Source organism: Pelophylax lessonae, assembly GCF_965119305.1.
Source record: "Pelophylax lessonae genome assembly, chromosome: 12".
NCBI classification, from domain to species: domain Eukaryota; kingdom Metazoa; phylum Chordata; class Amphibia; order Anura; family Ranidae; genus Pelophylax; species Pelophylax lessonae.
The window spans coordinates 19760754-19777950 of NC_138779.1; the positions used below are offsets into that span (position 1 = coordinate 19760754).

At 42.3% G+C, this 17197-nt stretch overlaps 1 protein-coding gene across 5 annotated transcripts in view; it reads right to left on the reverse strand.

Moving 5' to 3' along the window:
• Positions 1-17197, reverse strand: part of PRDM16 (PR/SET domain 16) — a 909210-nt gene that overhangs the window by 156499 nt on the left and 735514 nt on the right. For all 5 annotated transcript variants that reach the window (XM_082273292.1, XM_082273289.1, XM_082273288.1 and 2 more), the window contains exon 4: positions 13122-13256. In XM_082273292.1, coding sequence (XP_082129418.1) covers positions 13122-13256 — 135 coding nt within the window. The remainder of the gene's footprint in view (positions 1-13121; positions 13257-17197) is intronic.

Sequence of the window (17197 nt, forward strand, 5' to 3'; positions counted from 1 at the left end):
GTGTCAAAAATGTCAGTCAAGGGTCCGATCTGTCCGCCGCAATGTCGCAGTACCGCAAAAAAAAATCGCAGATCGCCGCCATTACGCGTTAAAAAAAAAAACAACAAAAATGACAAAAATCTTTCCCTTTGTTAGTAAACGCGATAACTTTTGAGCAAACCAATCAAAATACGCTTTTTGCGATTTTTTTTACCAAACATAGGTGGCATAAAACAAATTGGCCAAAAATGTTAAAAAATTTAGATTTTTACATTTTTTTGGGGGGAATTTCATATAAAAAAAATGTGAAAAATATTGTTATTTTTGCAAAATTTACGCTATTTTTTTTGTTTATAAGGCATGATCAAAAAAATCGCACAGGTGATCAAATACCACCAAAAGAAAGCTCTGTTTGTGGGAAAAAAAGGACGCCAAATTCGTTTAGGTACAGCGTCGCACGACCGCGCAATTGTACGTTAAAGTCACGCAGTCCTGAATCGCAAAATACCCCCTGGTCGTTTAGCAGCCAAATCCTCCGGGGCTTAAGTGGTTAAAGGAGCTGCCCATCTGCAGTACAATGTGGGTGGTCCTAAAGTGGTTAAATAGGTTACTTAACCCTAGGACAGGTACCCAGTGACCTTTTAAATGTGAGTATATGCCTACTACTATAACTTTTTGGCATACCTTTCATACATGAACAACTGAATACTACTATTAGAAGGATCTCTCTTGCAGGTTTTTATCATTCAATTTCTCCTTGTCTCTGCTCATCTAAAGTAGCCTTTTTGAACCAGGGTGCTCAGGCACCTTAGGGTGCCTTGAGGTTTTCTCAGGGGTTCCTTGGCAAAATGCCTAAAAATGTATAAAAAGAAATTGTATACAAGCCGGCAGGTGGATCAAGCCTGCCTTTCAGTTACACAAAGCCACTGGTTTTCATTATGAACCATTATGACTTTCTAGACCAGGGGTCTTCAAACTATGGCCCTCCAGTTGTTCAATCAGGAACTCCATTTCCCATCATGCCCTAGTCATGTCTGTGAATGTCAGAGTTTTCCAATGCCTCATGGGATGTGTAGTTCCACAACAGCTGGAGGGCCGTAGTTTGAGGATCCCTGTTCTAGACACTGGCATCCTAACAACCAATAACGTCATCAGTTAATAAGGAGGACGTCTGTTGCCTCCACAGCATCCTTGTTTGACCCTCCCATGCCCCTCTCCCTCAGCACTGGGGTGACATTAGCTGACTGACGGAGAGAAATTGAGGGAGAAGAGAAACATTGGAATACTAGTCAGTACCAGTGTGCAAAAGTGTATTTGCTTTGGAAGAACAAATAACCTCTAACGTTAGGTGTCCTACGTGTGGATGTTGCTACATTGTGTAAAGCTATTAAAATCATGTTTGTTACATTTTTGAATGGGGTGCCTGGAGACTGTCCATAATTTTAAAGGGTGCCTTGAAATTGTCTATAATTTTAAAGGGGGCCTCGGCTGAAAAAAGATTGAGAAACACTGATCCAGAGCACCACTGACTCAACCAAAAAGAGTTGCCAATGTGTTTTATGGGTCCAAAAATGCCCCTTTATCAGGCCTACAAAAAAAAAAAAAAGGGCATCTCCATATCAATACAATAATACATTGATATTAAATTGATAATGGAGATTTTTTTTTCTAGCCCTGATGAAGGGGGCATATTTGGACCTCCAGAATGAGTTGGCTATTCTTTTGGTTGTCCCCTTGAATATAGCCATATTTGGAATGGCAGAGGTGTTTGCATTTTGGTTACATTACACTTCAAGCCAAGGAGACCATGGAGATCCTCTTGGGTGTGGAAGACTCCTGTTTAGGAACCAGACCAACTACATTAACATCAATTTCTTAAAGCAAGATAGCCAAATTAATAAAATAACTTTACGGGTCCGGCACTATTTTTCTACTTTCCACCAAGTCGTAGACCAGTATCCATATTTGGACCTTTTAGCAGTGGTGTTTGAATTTTTGTTACGTTACACTCCAAGCCAAGGCGACTATGGAGATTCCACGGGTTATACAATATTCAATATCAATACATTGATATTAAATTGATAATGGAGATTTTTTTTCTCTTGCCCTGATGAAGGGGGCATATTTGGACCTCCAGAATGAGTTGGCTATTCTTTTGGTTGTCCCCTTGAATATAGCCATATTTGGAATGGCAGTGGTGTTTGCATTTTGGTTACATTACACTATAAGCCAAGGTGACTTTGGAGATCCTATGGGGTGTGGAAGCCTCCTGTTTAGGAACCAGACCACCTACATTAACATCAATATCTTAAAGCAAGATAGCCATATTAATAAAATAACTTTACGGGTCCAGTTCTATTTTTCTACTTTCCACCAAGTCGTAGACCAGTATCTATATTTTGACCTTTTAGCAGTGGTGTTTGCATTTTTGTTACGTTACACTCCAAGCCAAGGTGACTATGGAGATCCTAAGGGTTATACAATATACAATATTCAATACATTGATACCAAATTGATATGGAGATATTTTTTCTCTTACCCTGATGAAGGGGGCATATTTGGACCTCCAGAATGTGTTGGCTATTCTTTTGGTTGTCCCCTGCTCTTTATTTGAATAAAGCCATATTTGGACTGGCATTGGTGTTTGCATTTTGGTTACATTACACTACAAGCCAAGGAGACCATGGAGATCCTCTTGGGTGTGGAAGCCTCCTGCTAAGGAACCAGACCACCTACATTAACATCAATATCTTAAAGCAAGATAGCCATACCAATAAGATAATTATATGGGTCCAGCGCTATTTTCCACTTTCCACCAAGTCGTAGACCAGTATCCATATTTGGACCTTTTAGCAGCGGTGTTTGCATTTTTGTTACATTACACTCCAAGCCAAGGTGACTATGGAGATCCTACGGGTTATACAATATTCAATATCATACATTGATATTAAATTGACATGGAGATATTTTTTCTTGCCCTGATGAAGGGGGCATATTTGGACCTCCAGAATTAGTTGGTTATTCTTTTGGTTGTCCCCTGGTCTTTATTTGAATAAAGCCGTATTTGGACTAGCAGTGATGTTTGCATTTTGGTTATTATTTTTCTACTTTCCACCAATTCGTCGACCAGTATCCATATTTTAACCTTTTAGCAGTGGTGTTTGCATTTTTGTTACATTACACTCCAAGCCAAGGTGACTTTGGAGATTTTATGGGGTGTGGAAGCCTCCTGTTTTAGGAACCAGACCACCTAAATTAACATCAATATCTTAAAGCAAGATATCCATATTAATAAAATAACTTTACGGGTCCAGTGCTTTTTTTCTTCTATCCACCAAGTCGTAGACCAGTATCCATATTTGGACCTTTTAGCAGTGGTGTTTGCATTTTTGTTACATTAAACTCCAAGCCAAGTCCACTATGGAGATCCTATGGGGTGTAGAAGCCTCCTGCCTGGGAACCAGACCACCTACATTCATATTAATATCTAAAAACAAGATAACCATATGGGTCCAGCGCAATTTTTCCACTTTCCACCAAGTCGTAGACCAGTATCCATATTTGGACCTTTTAGCAGCGGTGTTTGCATTTTTGTTACATTACACTCCAAGCCAAGGCGACTTTGGGGATCCTATGGGGTGTAGAAGCCTCCTGCCTGGGAACCAGACCACCTACATTCATATTAATATCTAAAAACAAGATAGCCATACCAATAAGATAACCATGTGGGTCCAGTGCTATTTTTCCACTTTCCACCAAGTCGTAGGCCAGTATCCATATTTGAACCTTTTAGCAGTGGTGTTTGCATTTTTGTTACATTACACTCCAAGCCAAGGCGACTATGGAGATCCTACGGGTTATACAATATTCAATATCAATACATTGATATTAAATTGATATGGAGGTATTTTTTCTTGCCCTGATGAAGGGGGCATATTTGGACCTCCAGAATTAGTTGGTTATTCTTTTGGTTGTCCCCTGGTCTTTATTTGAATAAAGCCGTATTTGGACTAGCAGTGATGTTTGCATTTTGGTTATTATTTTTATACTTTCCACCAATTCGTCGACCAGTAACCATATTTTAACCTTTTTAGCAGTGGTGTTTGCATTTTGGTTACATTACACTATAAGCCAAGGTGACTTTGGAGATCCTATGGGGTGTGGAAGCCTCCTGTTTAGGAACCAGACCACCTACATTAGCATCAATATCTTAAAGCAAGATAGCCAAATTAATAAAATAACTTTACGGGTCCAGCTCTATTTTTTTACTTTCCACCAAGTCGTAGACCAGTATCCATATTTGGACCTTTTAGCAGTGGTGTTTGCATTTTTGTTACATTACACTCCAAGCCAAGGCGACTATGGAGATCCTAAGGGTTATACAATATTCAATATCAATACATTGATACCAAATTGATATGGAGATATTTTTTCTCTTGCCCTGATGAAGGGGGCATATTTGGACCTCCAGAATGTGTTGGCTATTCTTTTGGTTGTCCCCTGCTCTTTATTTGAATAAAGCCATATTTGGACTGGCATTGGTGTTTGCATTTTGGTTACATTACACTACAAGCCAAGGAGACCATGGAGATCCTCTTGGGTGTGGAAGCCTCCTGTTTTAGGAACCAGACCACCTAAATTAACATCAATATCTTAAAGCAAGATATCCATATTAATAAAATAACTTTACGGGTCCAGTGCTTTTTTTCTTCTTTCCACCAAATCGTAGACCAGTATCCATATTTGGACCTTTTAGCAGTGGTGTTTGCATTTTTGTTACATTAAACTCCAAGCCAAGTCCACTATGGAGATCCTATGGGGTGTAGAAGCCTCCTGCCTGGGAACCAGACCACCTACATTCATATTAATATCTAAAAACAAGATAGCCATACCAATAAGATAACCATGTGGGTCCAGCGCTTTTTTTCCACTTTCCACCAAATCGTAGACCAGTATCCATATTTGAACCTTTTAGCAGTGGTGTTTGCATTTTTGTTACATTATACTCCAATCCAAGGCGACTATGGAGATCCTATAGGGCAGTGATGGCAAACCTTGGCACCCCAGATGTTTTGGAACTACATTTCCCATGATGCTCACCTTCACTGCAGAGTGCATGAGCATCATGGGAAATGTAGTTCCAAAACATCTGGGGTACCAAGGTTCGCCATCACTTCTATAGGGTGTAGAAGCCTCCTGCCCGGGAACCAGACCACCTACATTCACATCAATATCTTAAAACAAGATATCCATACCAATAAGATAACCATATGGGCCAAGCGCTATTTTTCCACTTTCCAACAAGATTTAGACCAGTATCCATTATTACACAAGAACAAATATTTTTGAAATGCAGGCACACGCAACGTAGTTGTTAGAGCCCAGTTTAAATATTGCTTGGGGATGTGTGCAATGTAATGACGCTTTGCATATTTTACTGGGCTCCATATGGAAACAGACAGACGGGTAATTGACACTCACATAAAGTATAAAGGCTGGAGCCCATAAAACCCAGCTTCCAGAAGTGTGAAGTATGGGACCCTCTAATTTACTGTTAGTGGCTTTGTTTTCCCCACTTGGCACCAGGACAGCCATTATATCATTTTCTATTAACTGCAAGAACTATATTTTCTTAAATATCAAGTTAGTTATTTTATGCAAAATGCGTTTCTCGAATCTGCTTGGACTATTTGGCTAATAAGAGCCTCAGCGGCTGAGTCCAGACAAAGGCAAACTTTATTCCAGGGCCGAGACAAACCACTATCTATCCATCACTGTCAACCTTCCACTACAACTGTCTTCTGTTCTTTCCAGAGGGGAAAAAAAAACCAACATCAATCTCCATTCAGCCAGAGTCCATGGTTGTGGTCAATGGCTGTTTTCAGTTTTGCAATTAGAATTGGGGTCTCTGGGCCAGGTGATTCCCACCACAGGCATCCTCTCCCTACAGACACCTTGTTTCTATACCAGGAAAAAAAAATATTGTGGTCACAGGGTTTTTTTTTTTAATCTACATACAAACAGTCACTTATCGATGTATGGGCGTCTGAGAAAAGTGGTGGGGTCTGCTGTCCATGGGAGGAGAGGGGGCCAGTCCTCCTAGCCCCAGGGGGTCAAAAAGTCTACCAATATATGTATCTGCTGACACTTTTTTCTGTACATATAACTTTTCTTTTCCATCTGGTTATCTACTCTTCATGTCTCTAGTATGATTGCGAGGATTAGACAATGTGAAATTGTATCCAATTGTATAGCTAAACCCAATCCCTAAAAACACATATTAGCTTTCCCTGTTCCTGTCATTTCTAAAGTTGTTTTCAATCTTTTAACCACTTAAGCCCAGGAAGATTTTACCCCCTTCCTGACCAGGGCCTATTTTGCGATTCGGCACTGCGTGACTTTAACGGACAATTGCGCGGTCTTGCGACACTGTACTTAAACGAATTTGACGTCTTTTTTTCCCCATAAACAGAGCTTTCTTTTGGTGGTATTTGATCACCTGTGCGATTTTTTGATCATGCGCTATAAACAAGAAAAGAGCGTCAATTTTGCAAAAATAACAATATTTTTCACATTTTTAAATATGATATTCCCCCCAAAAAAAAGTAAAAATAAAATTTTTTTAACATTTTCGGCCAATTTGTTTTATGCTACATATGATTGGTAAAAAAAAATCGCAAAAAGCGTATTTTGATTGGTTTGCACAAAAGTTATCGCGTTTACTAACAAAGGGAAAGATTTTTGTCATTTTTGTTGTTTTTTTTTTTAACGCGTAATGGCGGCGATCTGCGATTTTTTTTGCGATACTGCGACATTGCGGCGGACAGATCGGACCCTTGACTGACATTTTTGACACTTTTGGGGTTACCAGTGACATTTCTACAGTAATCAGTGCTATACATATGCACTGTTACTATAAAAATACACTGGCAGTGAAGGGGTTAACTTTTTTTTGAGAGGGAGGGGTGGTGTGTGTCCCTAGGGACGTGATTCTAACTGTGATTGGCTGTGGCTTGAGGTGTAGGAACAGTGATCAACGGTCCTACATAGTAGAACCGTATGATCACCATTCCTACACAGGGAAGAATGACAGGCGGCTTGTTTACATCAGCCGCCTGCCTTTCTCCCTCTGCACCGACGATCGCCGAGTGACCGCCCGGGGGGGGGGGGGGTTGCCCGTGACCGCGCGGGAGCGTGCCTCCGGGGGCGCGCGCTCGCTCCCCAGAGCCTCACAGGCTAGCGATGTAGCCCTACGTCGCTCTGCCTGTGAGGGGCTGAGCGCCGACGTAAATAGTCGTGCGGCGGTCGACAAGCGGTCAACATCAACAGCTTTCATTAAAAAAAAGAAAGCAAATTCTTAAAATTCAATAAAAATCTTGCATCGCATACTAGCTCATTATGAAATACTTACCTTAAAACGAAGCCCTCGCAGTGCGGCCCGCTCAGTGACAGGGCGGCCGACATGTCCGGCCGTCCTGCTTCCTTGTTCGCATCCTCCGGCCGTCTGATTGGCCGGAGGCACGATTACATCACTTCCGTTCGCGGCATAGGGTTCTGAAGGAACGGCACGGGTGGCCGTTCCTTCAGAGCGCATAGGCCGATGACATCATCGGCTGCATGTAATGTAAATATCTCCTAAACTGTTCATGTTTAGGAGATATTTATAGCATCTATATGTAATAGAAGAATAGCCTAGGCTATATACAGCAATTAAACACATAAAAATGTATAAAATGTTCCAAGGAATTGATAAATAGATAAATAAGTATTTTCCAGTGGTGATCAATATATGTGAATAAAATAAATGTAAAATTCAATAAATAAAGTCTTTTCAAGTGGTGATCAGGTGCAAAGTGCTTCGTGCTCAATAAATAAAAGTTTGTGACTTTCCTGACGTGGATTCCTCTTTTCCTGTGGCTTGTGGTAGAAATAAATGACTTACCAGAATTGTTGGGTCCTATGTGCTGTATAGCACTAGGACCTACAGCGCTTGGAGGCCGTTCACAGGAAGTGACGAAACGCGTCAAGGTTTTGGAACGCACGTCAGCAGGCTACTCACCACGTGGAACGCAAGCCGGAACACTCCGCTCGCCACTCTGCTAGGAGGTGTTTGTAAGCGGTTTCTTTGCCTGCAAACTTGGAGTTTGAGTCTTTCTTCGCTCCGATTTTTATGAATATTTGATGAATAAACTTTTAAAATGATAATACACTATCTGGAGCCTTTCTTTTAACCCCATATCCTGAGGATTCGAGATCGGGTAAGGAGGAACCAAACCTGTATCGCACCAGGATCATCCACAAAGGGGATCCCCAATCCCGCCTGAACGGCCTCCAATCGCTGTAGGTCCTAGTGCTATACAGCACATAGGACCCAACAATTCTGGTAAGTCATTTTTTTCTATCATCTATAGTTAAGCCTTAATATAGGCTTACCTATAGGCAAAAGCAATTAAAGTGGGTTTACAACCTCTTTAAAGTTGGTCAAATGTAACATATAATGGTATTATCTAAATCATTAAAAAAAAGGAAATATATGTAAGCAGGAGATATTGGCGCATCCAAAGTTCAGCGGGCGCAAAAGCAAGAAAATACCTTCCCAATGCAATCTGATATTATTGGCTCTTAACTCTTTTTTATTTGCAACATGTTTGCAAAAAGTTGCGTTTTTTGAATATTAGGACAGTTGTACTATGTCCAATAAATGTGATGTTTTTTTTGGAAGAGGCTAAAGTTCCCAAAGACATTTTTTGTACCAAAAAAAGTCTATTGATACAATGTTTCAATGGCCCCTTGACATTCTCCATTATACTTGAATCACGTAGGATCAGTGATTGGCAATCTACATGCTTCCTACTTATTTATTATTTTTCCTTTTGAATGACAAAAAGAAAAAAAAAAGAAAAAAATCACATCACTTGTGCAAAGGTTTTGTTATGTGACCAGCAAAGGTTTTCCTGATTATATTGTACGTGACCGCAGGCAAGCTGCCAATCCGGAGGTGCGGCCAGTAATTAGGTGCGTGATTGGGTCAGCGCGCCTTTGAACGAGCACTTGGGGCTTAATCAAAGTGATTGAGTGGTCTTACTGAGGCCCCGGTCAGCAAAAGATCAAGAAATCCTTCTCGGTGTCAGAGCTCTTAGATGACCAGCGTGAAATGAGATGCGGCCTCCGTACAAATTACAGTGAACACGGTTCCACCTCGTCGCTGCCATAATGGTTGCCCTGCTTTAACGCCCCGAGGGAAAAAGCTTTGGACAAAAAGCGTTCGATTGTTGTATTATGAAGTACATTGCCTGGAGGGCAGGATAATTGCTTCGCTCTGAGCCCTGAAATGATATTTCTTGACCGGTTTCCGACAACCTAAATGGCCGCGGGCTGATGAATCAAAAACTCCCAAGATTCCTAGCTGGTGAACAATGGCTGTCAAAGGTTGGTCTACAACCAGAGTTATGGGGACTGGAAAAATGGATGATATGGAATCTACAGTAGTTCACACCAATCGACCTGCTCCATCTTTTTTTAAATTTTATATATGGATGAGGTTTGGGTTTCTTGCAACCATGGGTTTGCATTGAATACCCAGGAATCACAAAGTCCATGAAATGCAATCTTTTGGCCAACAACTTGGCAGGTTCACCACTAGAAAAATGGAACCACCTATAATGCAATGCAAAGCCTTTGCTCCTGGTCAACTGAATCATAATAACTTGAAAAAATTGATAATGCAGCACCTGTGTTGTTAGTATGTTTTGAATCCGTAAGGACTCATTTACACTCGCTTCAACGTGCTTTTTTTTTTTTATATGTTTTTAATGCTTTTTGTGATGCTTTTATGAAGCTTTAACCACTTGCCTACTGGGCACTTTTACCCCCTTCTGGCCCAGGCCAATTTTCATCTCACATGTTGAATGACAATCGCGCGGTCATACAACACTGTATTCATATGAAATTTGTATTATTTTCTTTTCACACAAATAAAGCTTTCTTGTGGTGGTATTTAACACTGCTGTTTTTTTTTTTTTTTTTTTTTTTTATTGTTTGCTAAACACCCAAAAAAATACCAAAACTTTTGGAAAAAAAAATTTTTTTTACTTAGTTTCTGTTATAAAACTTTGCAAACAGGTAATTTTTCTCCTTTACTCATGTGGGCTGATGAGGCATTACTGATAGGCACTGATAGGCTGCACTGAAGGGAACTGATAGGCGGCACTGATAGGGAATGATTGATAGCACTGATGGGCACTGATTGGCACTGATAGGCAGCACTGATGAGGAGGCACTGATAGGTGGCGCTGATGGGCACTGATAGGCATTGACAGGCAGCACTGATGATGAGGCACTGATAGGTGGCACTGATGGCAGGGGAGGACTGGGTCAGGGGGCAGGGGGGCATTTGCCCCCTGGGCCACTCTGATGCCCTTTAAAAAGACTGCACCACTTCTGCCACAGACATGCCAAAGGATTACTGGTGAATAAAAGTAAAAGTCCCTACTGCTGATCTACTGAATGCGGGATGAAGACAAGGACAGAGCGCAGGCCTCTCCCCCCGCAGGCCGGTTCCATGCCCCACTGAAGACTCTCCTCTCCCAGGCAGCCCCGACAGAGCTGTCCCAGCTCCCCCCAACTGCTTCCTGCTGGCCAGGTCGGGTACCTGGATTCGGCCGGTGAGTAGAGAGTACCTGGAGCCAAGCTTCAGTCTGGAATGGGGGTCAGGAAGAGACAGGGAAGAGGGAGAGTGGGAGGGGGGCTGAGTTGCTGCCCCTCTGATTTGTACCCCTGTCAGTTGCCAGTCAGTCCCTGACTGATGGGCACTGATTGGCAGCACAGATGGGCACTGATTGGCAATGGTAGGCAGCCATGTCGGGGCTGCACTGATAATCAGGACACTGATGATCATTGCCCTGATTATCAGTGTAGATGTCCGCTTTCACACTTGCCGGTCACCGGCTTTGCCTCTCCTCATGCAAGGAATGCCGACAGTGTGTTTACATCATGATTAGCTGTGATTGGACACAGCCGATCACGTGGTAAAGAGCCTGCTGTCATTGACTCTTTACCCTGATCGGTAATGCGCTGTGTCCTAGGGACTCAAAGCACCCCTGTTTGCCACACCACGCCACGTGCCCCTGAGAACGCAAATGTGCAGCAAGAATGGAAGGAAGTCATATGACTATATGATGGGCGGGAACTGGTTAATAAAGCTTGGCAAATCCCCTGTGTGTGTGTGTTGATTTTCTATTTGTTTTAAAGGGGCCCAGTAGAACCCTGGCTTAGTAGTACCCCCACTCAGCAGAACCCTCGCTCATTAGTACTCCTGTTTAGCAGATCCCCAGCTCATTGGTACCCACAGCTCTGCTGATGCCCCACTCAGTAGTACTCCCAGCTTTGGTCATTCCCCGCTCAGTAGTACACACGGCTCTGCCGATCCCTCGCCTAGTAGTGATCCCTGGCTATGGTAATCCCCCACTCAGTAGTATTCCCCAGCTCTGCTAATCTTCTAGTTTGCTTATTCTCCTCTCTCCCTGGTCCCCGCTCACCTCCCGCTGTATTGCGTCCATACTGTGCACCACGTTTGACATTGCTAGTTTCTCCTTCCCTGCTCCCCTAGTTCTGTTGATCCTCTCTTGCTCAGTCCTCCCTCTCCCAGTCCCTGCTCACCTTCTGCTATAGCGTTTCCATGTTGCACACCACGTGCACCGTCTGCTAGTTGCTCAGCTTCACTCCGGACCCCACTCACCTTTCTGCTTCTCCACCCTGCACACCAGATGTGACGTCTGCACCAGATACCTCAAAAATATATACATATGGAGCAGAAGTGACTGCTGATGGCGTCTTTCTGGTTCACATGTTGGCTTCCCAGTGCATCCTGGGATATGTCATAACCATAAAACCTCCAAAACAAATCAAAGCTAATGTTAGATAAAAGCCCATCAAAACCTGCAGGTGCTGTTAGCGAGCGTTGTCATAGACTTCTATAGAGGCTTTGGAGACGTTTTGAAACACAAAGAAAGTGACATAGGGTATCATTTTTGAAGCAAAGCAAACATAAGGTGTAATTAGGACTGTTAGGTAACCATTTTAGTTAGTGGCAGGTGTTTTGATTGGCATTCAGAGGGCTTTAAAAAAAAAATGTGTCCAATTCCACATATTGAAGCGAATGTAAACAAGAGATACTGTTTTATTCATTTATTTTTTGGCGTTGGTTGCCTTTTGTTTGACAATATCTTCCTTATTAATCTTACAAATGGCCAAAATAGAGATTCACCACCTTATAGACTTCAATAGGGTTCACCGACAAAGTTTGCAAATTTCGAGCAAGATTTGAAAAACTTTTTAAGAATCGAACCTAGGCAAAATGCTCATCCCTATTTTTAGGGGGTAATTTTCACAAAATAGGGAGGAAGAGTGGGAAAGCCCTTATAGCATAGTATGTATATGTACTAAATTACCTCCTAAGACTAGGGATACTCAATTCCTTATTTTAGGAGGTAATTTTCACAAGGGTGCTAAACCTTATGGCCTCGATATTTACTATAGAGGGACATCTCCAACACCTTGTGCAAGATTCAAATGGTGGTGGTCCTCAAAGGTCTGATGGGACAGACCAAAAATGTAGATTTGAGACCCATAAAAAGGCCCAAGGTATCCATGGGAAAGAGAGAGAGAGTACAGGAGTGAGACCCCATATAGTGTAGTATGTATATATTAGGAGAAGCAAAAAAGAAAAAGAAAAGGTGAGGTTGGGATGACCCAGGTATCATGCAACCTTCCATGAACGCAGGTGGAGAAAAGGCCTGCCTCCACTTGTGGTGAAACTGGTTGTTCTCTATGTCACTGGGGTCTCAATCCTGGATCCTCTATGGGTATTTTACTGGTAGGATGAAAGGAAGTAAAAAGCCCAAACCATCAGGCTAGACAAACATATAGCTTTACTATAGCTTTTAAATAGCAACACCTTGTGTTGTGCAATATTTTATACTCGCCATGGTTTTCAAATGGCTTCTAGGAATCACCAACCCATTTTTTTTACCAGAAAAATGTGAGCAATGTAATGACTATTTCAATGTTTAACCTCACGTGATAGAACGAGGTGAGCATTCTTCATAAACAAATGGTAATTAGCAATGTTGTAAAAATCCTACCTGGTCATTTAAATGACAAACAGCCAAATTTTGTTCATCGCAGGAGCAAGCCATTCTGATAAATTTTAGCCAGCTTCCAGATCCCAACTGGTTATTTTCCGTGGACATTTTTTCATCCTCCAAATCTTCCGATGCCTGGAAATAGAACAAGACAAATTTGAGAAAAAGCTCTTTTCTTCTTTTTCTAAGAGAATAGTCAACAGGGATACATGAAATAATAGTTTAATAGAAAGGTAGATCATTTATATTGAAATAGGCATCGGCTAAATCCAGAAAAGTTTTTTTTTCAGGCCATTGTCATAAGATCATGTCATGCCATCCGTGATTGGGAAACCATTGCCCAGAGATATATTATGAAGAGTCATGTCCAAAGTCAAGGTTTACTAAACTCAGCAAAGGGCTAAGTGCATAGAACAATAACCCAAACCCTGATGAAGTGACATCACCCGTGACGTAACGCGTAGGGAGGAGCTGGGTGATGTCATTGGCGGAATCAGAAGTTCCGGAGTTGGTATTTTTAAAGACACAATTACCTTTTTTTTTACAATAAATGAAGGAGTTTTTTATCTACTACACTATGGCATTTCTCTTGTTGTCCTGCTGTATTGTCTGAGTGTATATAGAGCAATCTATTGAAGTGATCCAGGGTCTTAAAGGGATATACATCATATCCATCCGGTGTTGACTGAAAGTTGGAGAAGTCTGGAGACTGAAAATTGCTGTATTGCATCTAACAATAAGCGCTATATGACCTGAATTGGTTTTTGGGTCATATTGGGAAGGTGAGCACACTGTGAGCATAAAGGTGAAGCATACAAACAGCTGGTGGTGTTTATTCAACACTTTATTATTTGGCACATCATTTAGGCTTTGTGGAATCTTCGTAATATATGGAGGTGGAATATATCCATATATCCATATATATTTTATCCACTATGAAGATTTTGTAGTTTGGATGGACTGAGCACATTTTGCATTGTATGTTCACATTGTTTATAACCTACACATCTACGTATATGGATTTACTGTTGGTTATTTGTATATTGGTAATTTATGCAAGATTTATGTGAAACAAAGGCGCTTTTTACTGCATATTTTGGTGTTGACTATTTGTTAGGGGGCTGCGCAGCATCTTTTTCACTTTATATATAATAACCCAAAGCCACCAAGCAAGGAAAACTTATGTTGCTAAAGGCAGACCTTTATGGATTCTGCTTGGTTGCATAAGAAAGAAGTACCTGTACAATACATGAATTCAATACTTTGTTCCTTGCACCATTTTACCTAACAAGTCCATGTGGCCGAAACCCAACTCCCATGACCATGTTCTGAGCCTGAGATCGAAACTATGTTCAGGACTAAATTACAAGAACAGGGTGCCAGATCCTTACTGTATGAAGACCAAAATCATGGCAAGAACCACATACAGAGCCACGTTATCAGCACAGCATGGCAGACAGATTTTCAGAACCAAACTATAGGAACCATGGTCTATGGTTAGAGCCAATTTTAGAAACCACAATCTTGGTTAGTTAATAGACTCCAGTTGTAGAGAACAGAACTTGTATTATTGCAGAATCCAATAAATCACAACAAGCCCAGTGGAACGGCACCTGACGGGGAACATTCACAGCATGTACCAGCAACGTGTAGCAGTAGGTCTCAGATGTGCCCACAGCATCTGTCTTGAGGGGCAGAATGCTGCCTGGCCAATCCAGACCATGTCCCTATTCTTTCCCTAATTGTCAGGAGCCTCTCCCTGCCGATAATCACTGTTCTTGTCAGACGGGGGACCTGTCCCTACCGTACCCACAGGCAAAATGTGTGCCATGCCTGAGAGCCAGGGCCTTAAATAAGTTCTGCCTGACCCAAGATGGCTGCCAGAGTCACATGGGTCAGCGACATCCAACTGGATAGCTTCCCTAGTGACCCTGGAAATCATAGAGGAGCCATTCTCCTCTTGACTTCATCTTGGTTCTTGCAGCAGTTGAGCGCCTCCTGCAGTGGAGAAAGTAGACTGCACCTGCCTACAACTGGATAGTGAAAGAAGAATGAGCAGACAGATGAGCTCATCACTCTGCTTTCTTCTCCTATCTTCTTACACTGCAGCACAACTCAGTGGCTACCCTTGCTGTCTCTCGATGGCTACCCATGCTGCCTCTCATGCTCTACTTCTGAGCTCCGCTGTACAGGGACAGCAAGAGACGGATACCAAGCCAAATATAAGTAATTGTATTTAAAATAATACATTTAATGATAAATTATCCCTTCTTTTATATCTGCCTGGAGTTCATCTTTAGGTCCTTTGTGTTGTAAATGCCAAAAAGACAAAATGGGGTTTATCTGAGGTTCTTTTCTCTTTGGATTGCAGCAACAATGCAGTTTTCAGAAGGGTATTTTGCACGATCGGATATTTTATGGATCTTTTTGTTGTGAAGGTTCACAGAGCATCCGAGCTGGGTTTAATCTAGCCTTTGTCAGAGCGCCTGGGAATAGACACCCAACCTTGGCCTTTCCTAACACCGCTGGCAGCAGAAATGTACAGTACCCCATTGTATTACAGTGAGGTCCTTCGGTGCAGGCCGGCTAAGGAGCAACGTACAGAGGACTTCATTACTTGTGATGGTTGGAGTGCAAAACAGATCACTCGGTAAAACCAACCGGACAGATGATGTATGAAGAGGTTAGTCAATTAACTGGTAAACAGTACTGGTAAAGTTTAATGATTAATGGGTCACGGCTTCTTACACTATTTCCACATTAAATCGTTTTCTGTTTTGCTATGCAAAGGATTTTTTTAAAGCAATCAACACTTTGTAAGTTCTTTTTAATACATTACACATTGTAAGTTCCTTTTAATACATTGCCCTCAATTCTGTGGTGGATCAATTTTCAGGGGGCATTTGGCAAGACGCCCAGAGATGATATGCTGCCTCCTTACCACCTGTTTTAACCCCTAAAAACCTGCACCCCCATGCCACACGTGGTTACGTCACAGCCCCATTCACCTGAATGGGTCATGTTCGGCAGGTGGTATTGCCCACCAAACATGATATGGAGGATAATTCTTGCCATAACGCAAGACATCACATTCCCATCTGACTGCCTTTGCAGCTTAAGGGAGAGAGGGGCAGTAAAAAACGTGGCCCATCCTCCCCATCCAAAAGTGTAAAATTACCCTTACTGCAATTAAACTCACTGAGCATTAAGAAACACCTGTACGGGTGTTATGCATGCAGTTATCTAATCAGCCAATCATATGGTAGCACTGCAATGCATAAAACCATGCAGGTTCAGGTCAAGTGCTTCAGTTATTGCTCACATCAAACACCAGAATGGGGGAACAGAAATTAGTGATCGAGTGATATTGTTTTTTTGTTGCCGATACCGATATTTTGGTCATCGCGTGTCGGTATTGGCCTATATGGGCCGATATTTTTGTACATTTTAAAAAAAAATTATGTTTTCTTACTTGACAGATACTTTTGTGGAGGGTCTAAAAGACCCCAAACCCCTCCTCTGCCCTTAAAAGCATTTAAAACGCCAAATTTAATTTTTTTAAATCTGGCGCCGAGTACCCGGAAGTGACATCATGACATCACTCCCGGGTTTTTGCATGGAGACCCGATCAGAGCCGAATGCGGCTTTGATCTGGTCTTTGGCGGCCATGCAGGCTGGTTGCCTGGATCTCCCAGTGGGACGGGAGACCCGGGGGCGAGCCGCGGAAGGCGGCGGGAGGGGGGCGTCCCCTCCTGCTCCTTGAAATGACAGCCGAGCAGCTTCTCAGCCGCATTGGTTGTCATTACAAGACAGCCAACTGTGGACGCTGCAGGCATTACTCCGGTACAAGCACTTTCTGAAATATCGGCCGATTCCGATATATCTGGGAAAGTGCAGATCGGCCCTCGATATATCGGCTTTGCCGATAATCGGTCGATCCCTAATAGAAATGATCTCTAATGCTGACCTAGGGTTTTCACAAACAACAATCTCTAGAGCAGTGTTTGGCCCCAATTCATGAGGTCCCAGGGTTTTGGCATAGGCAGGTAACAGAGGTGCAACGTCTAGCCCTGAAC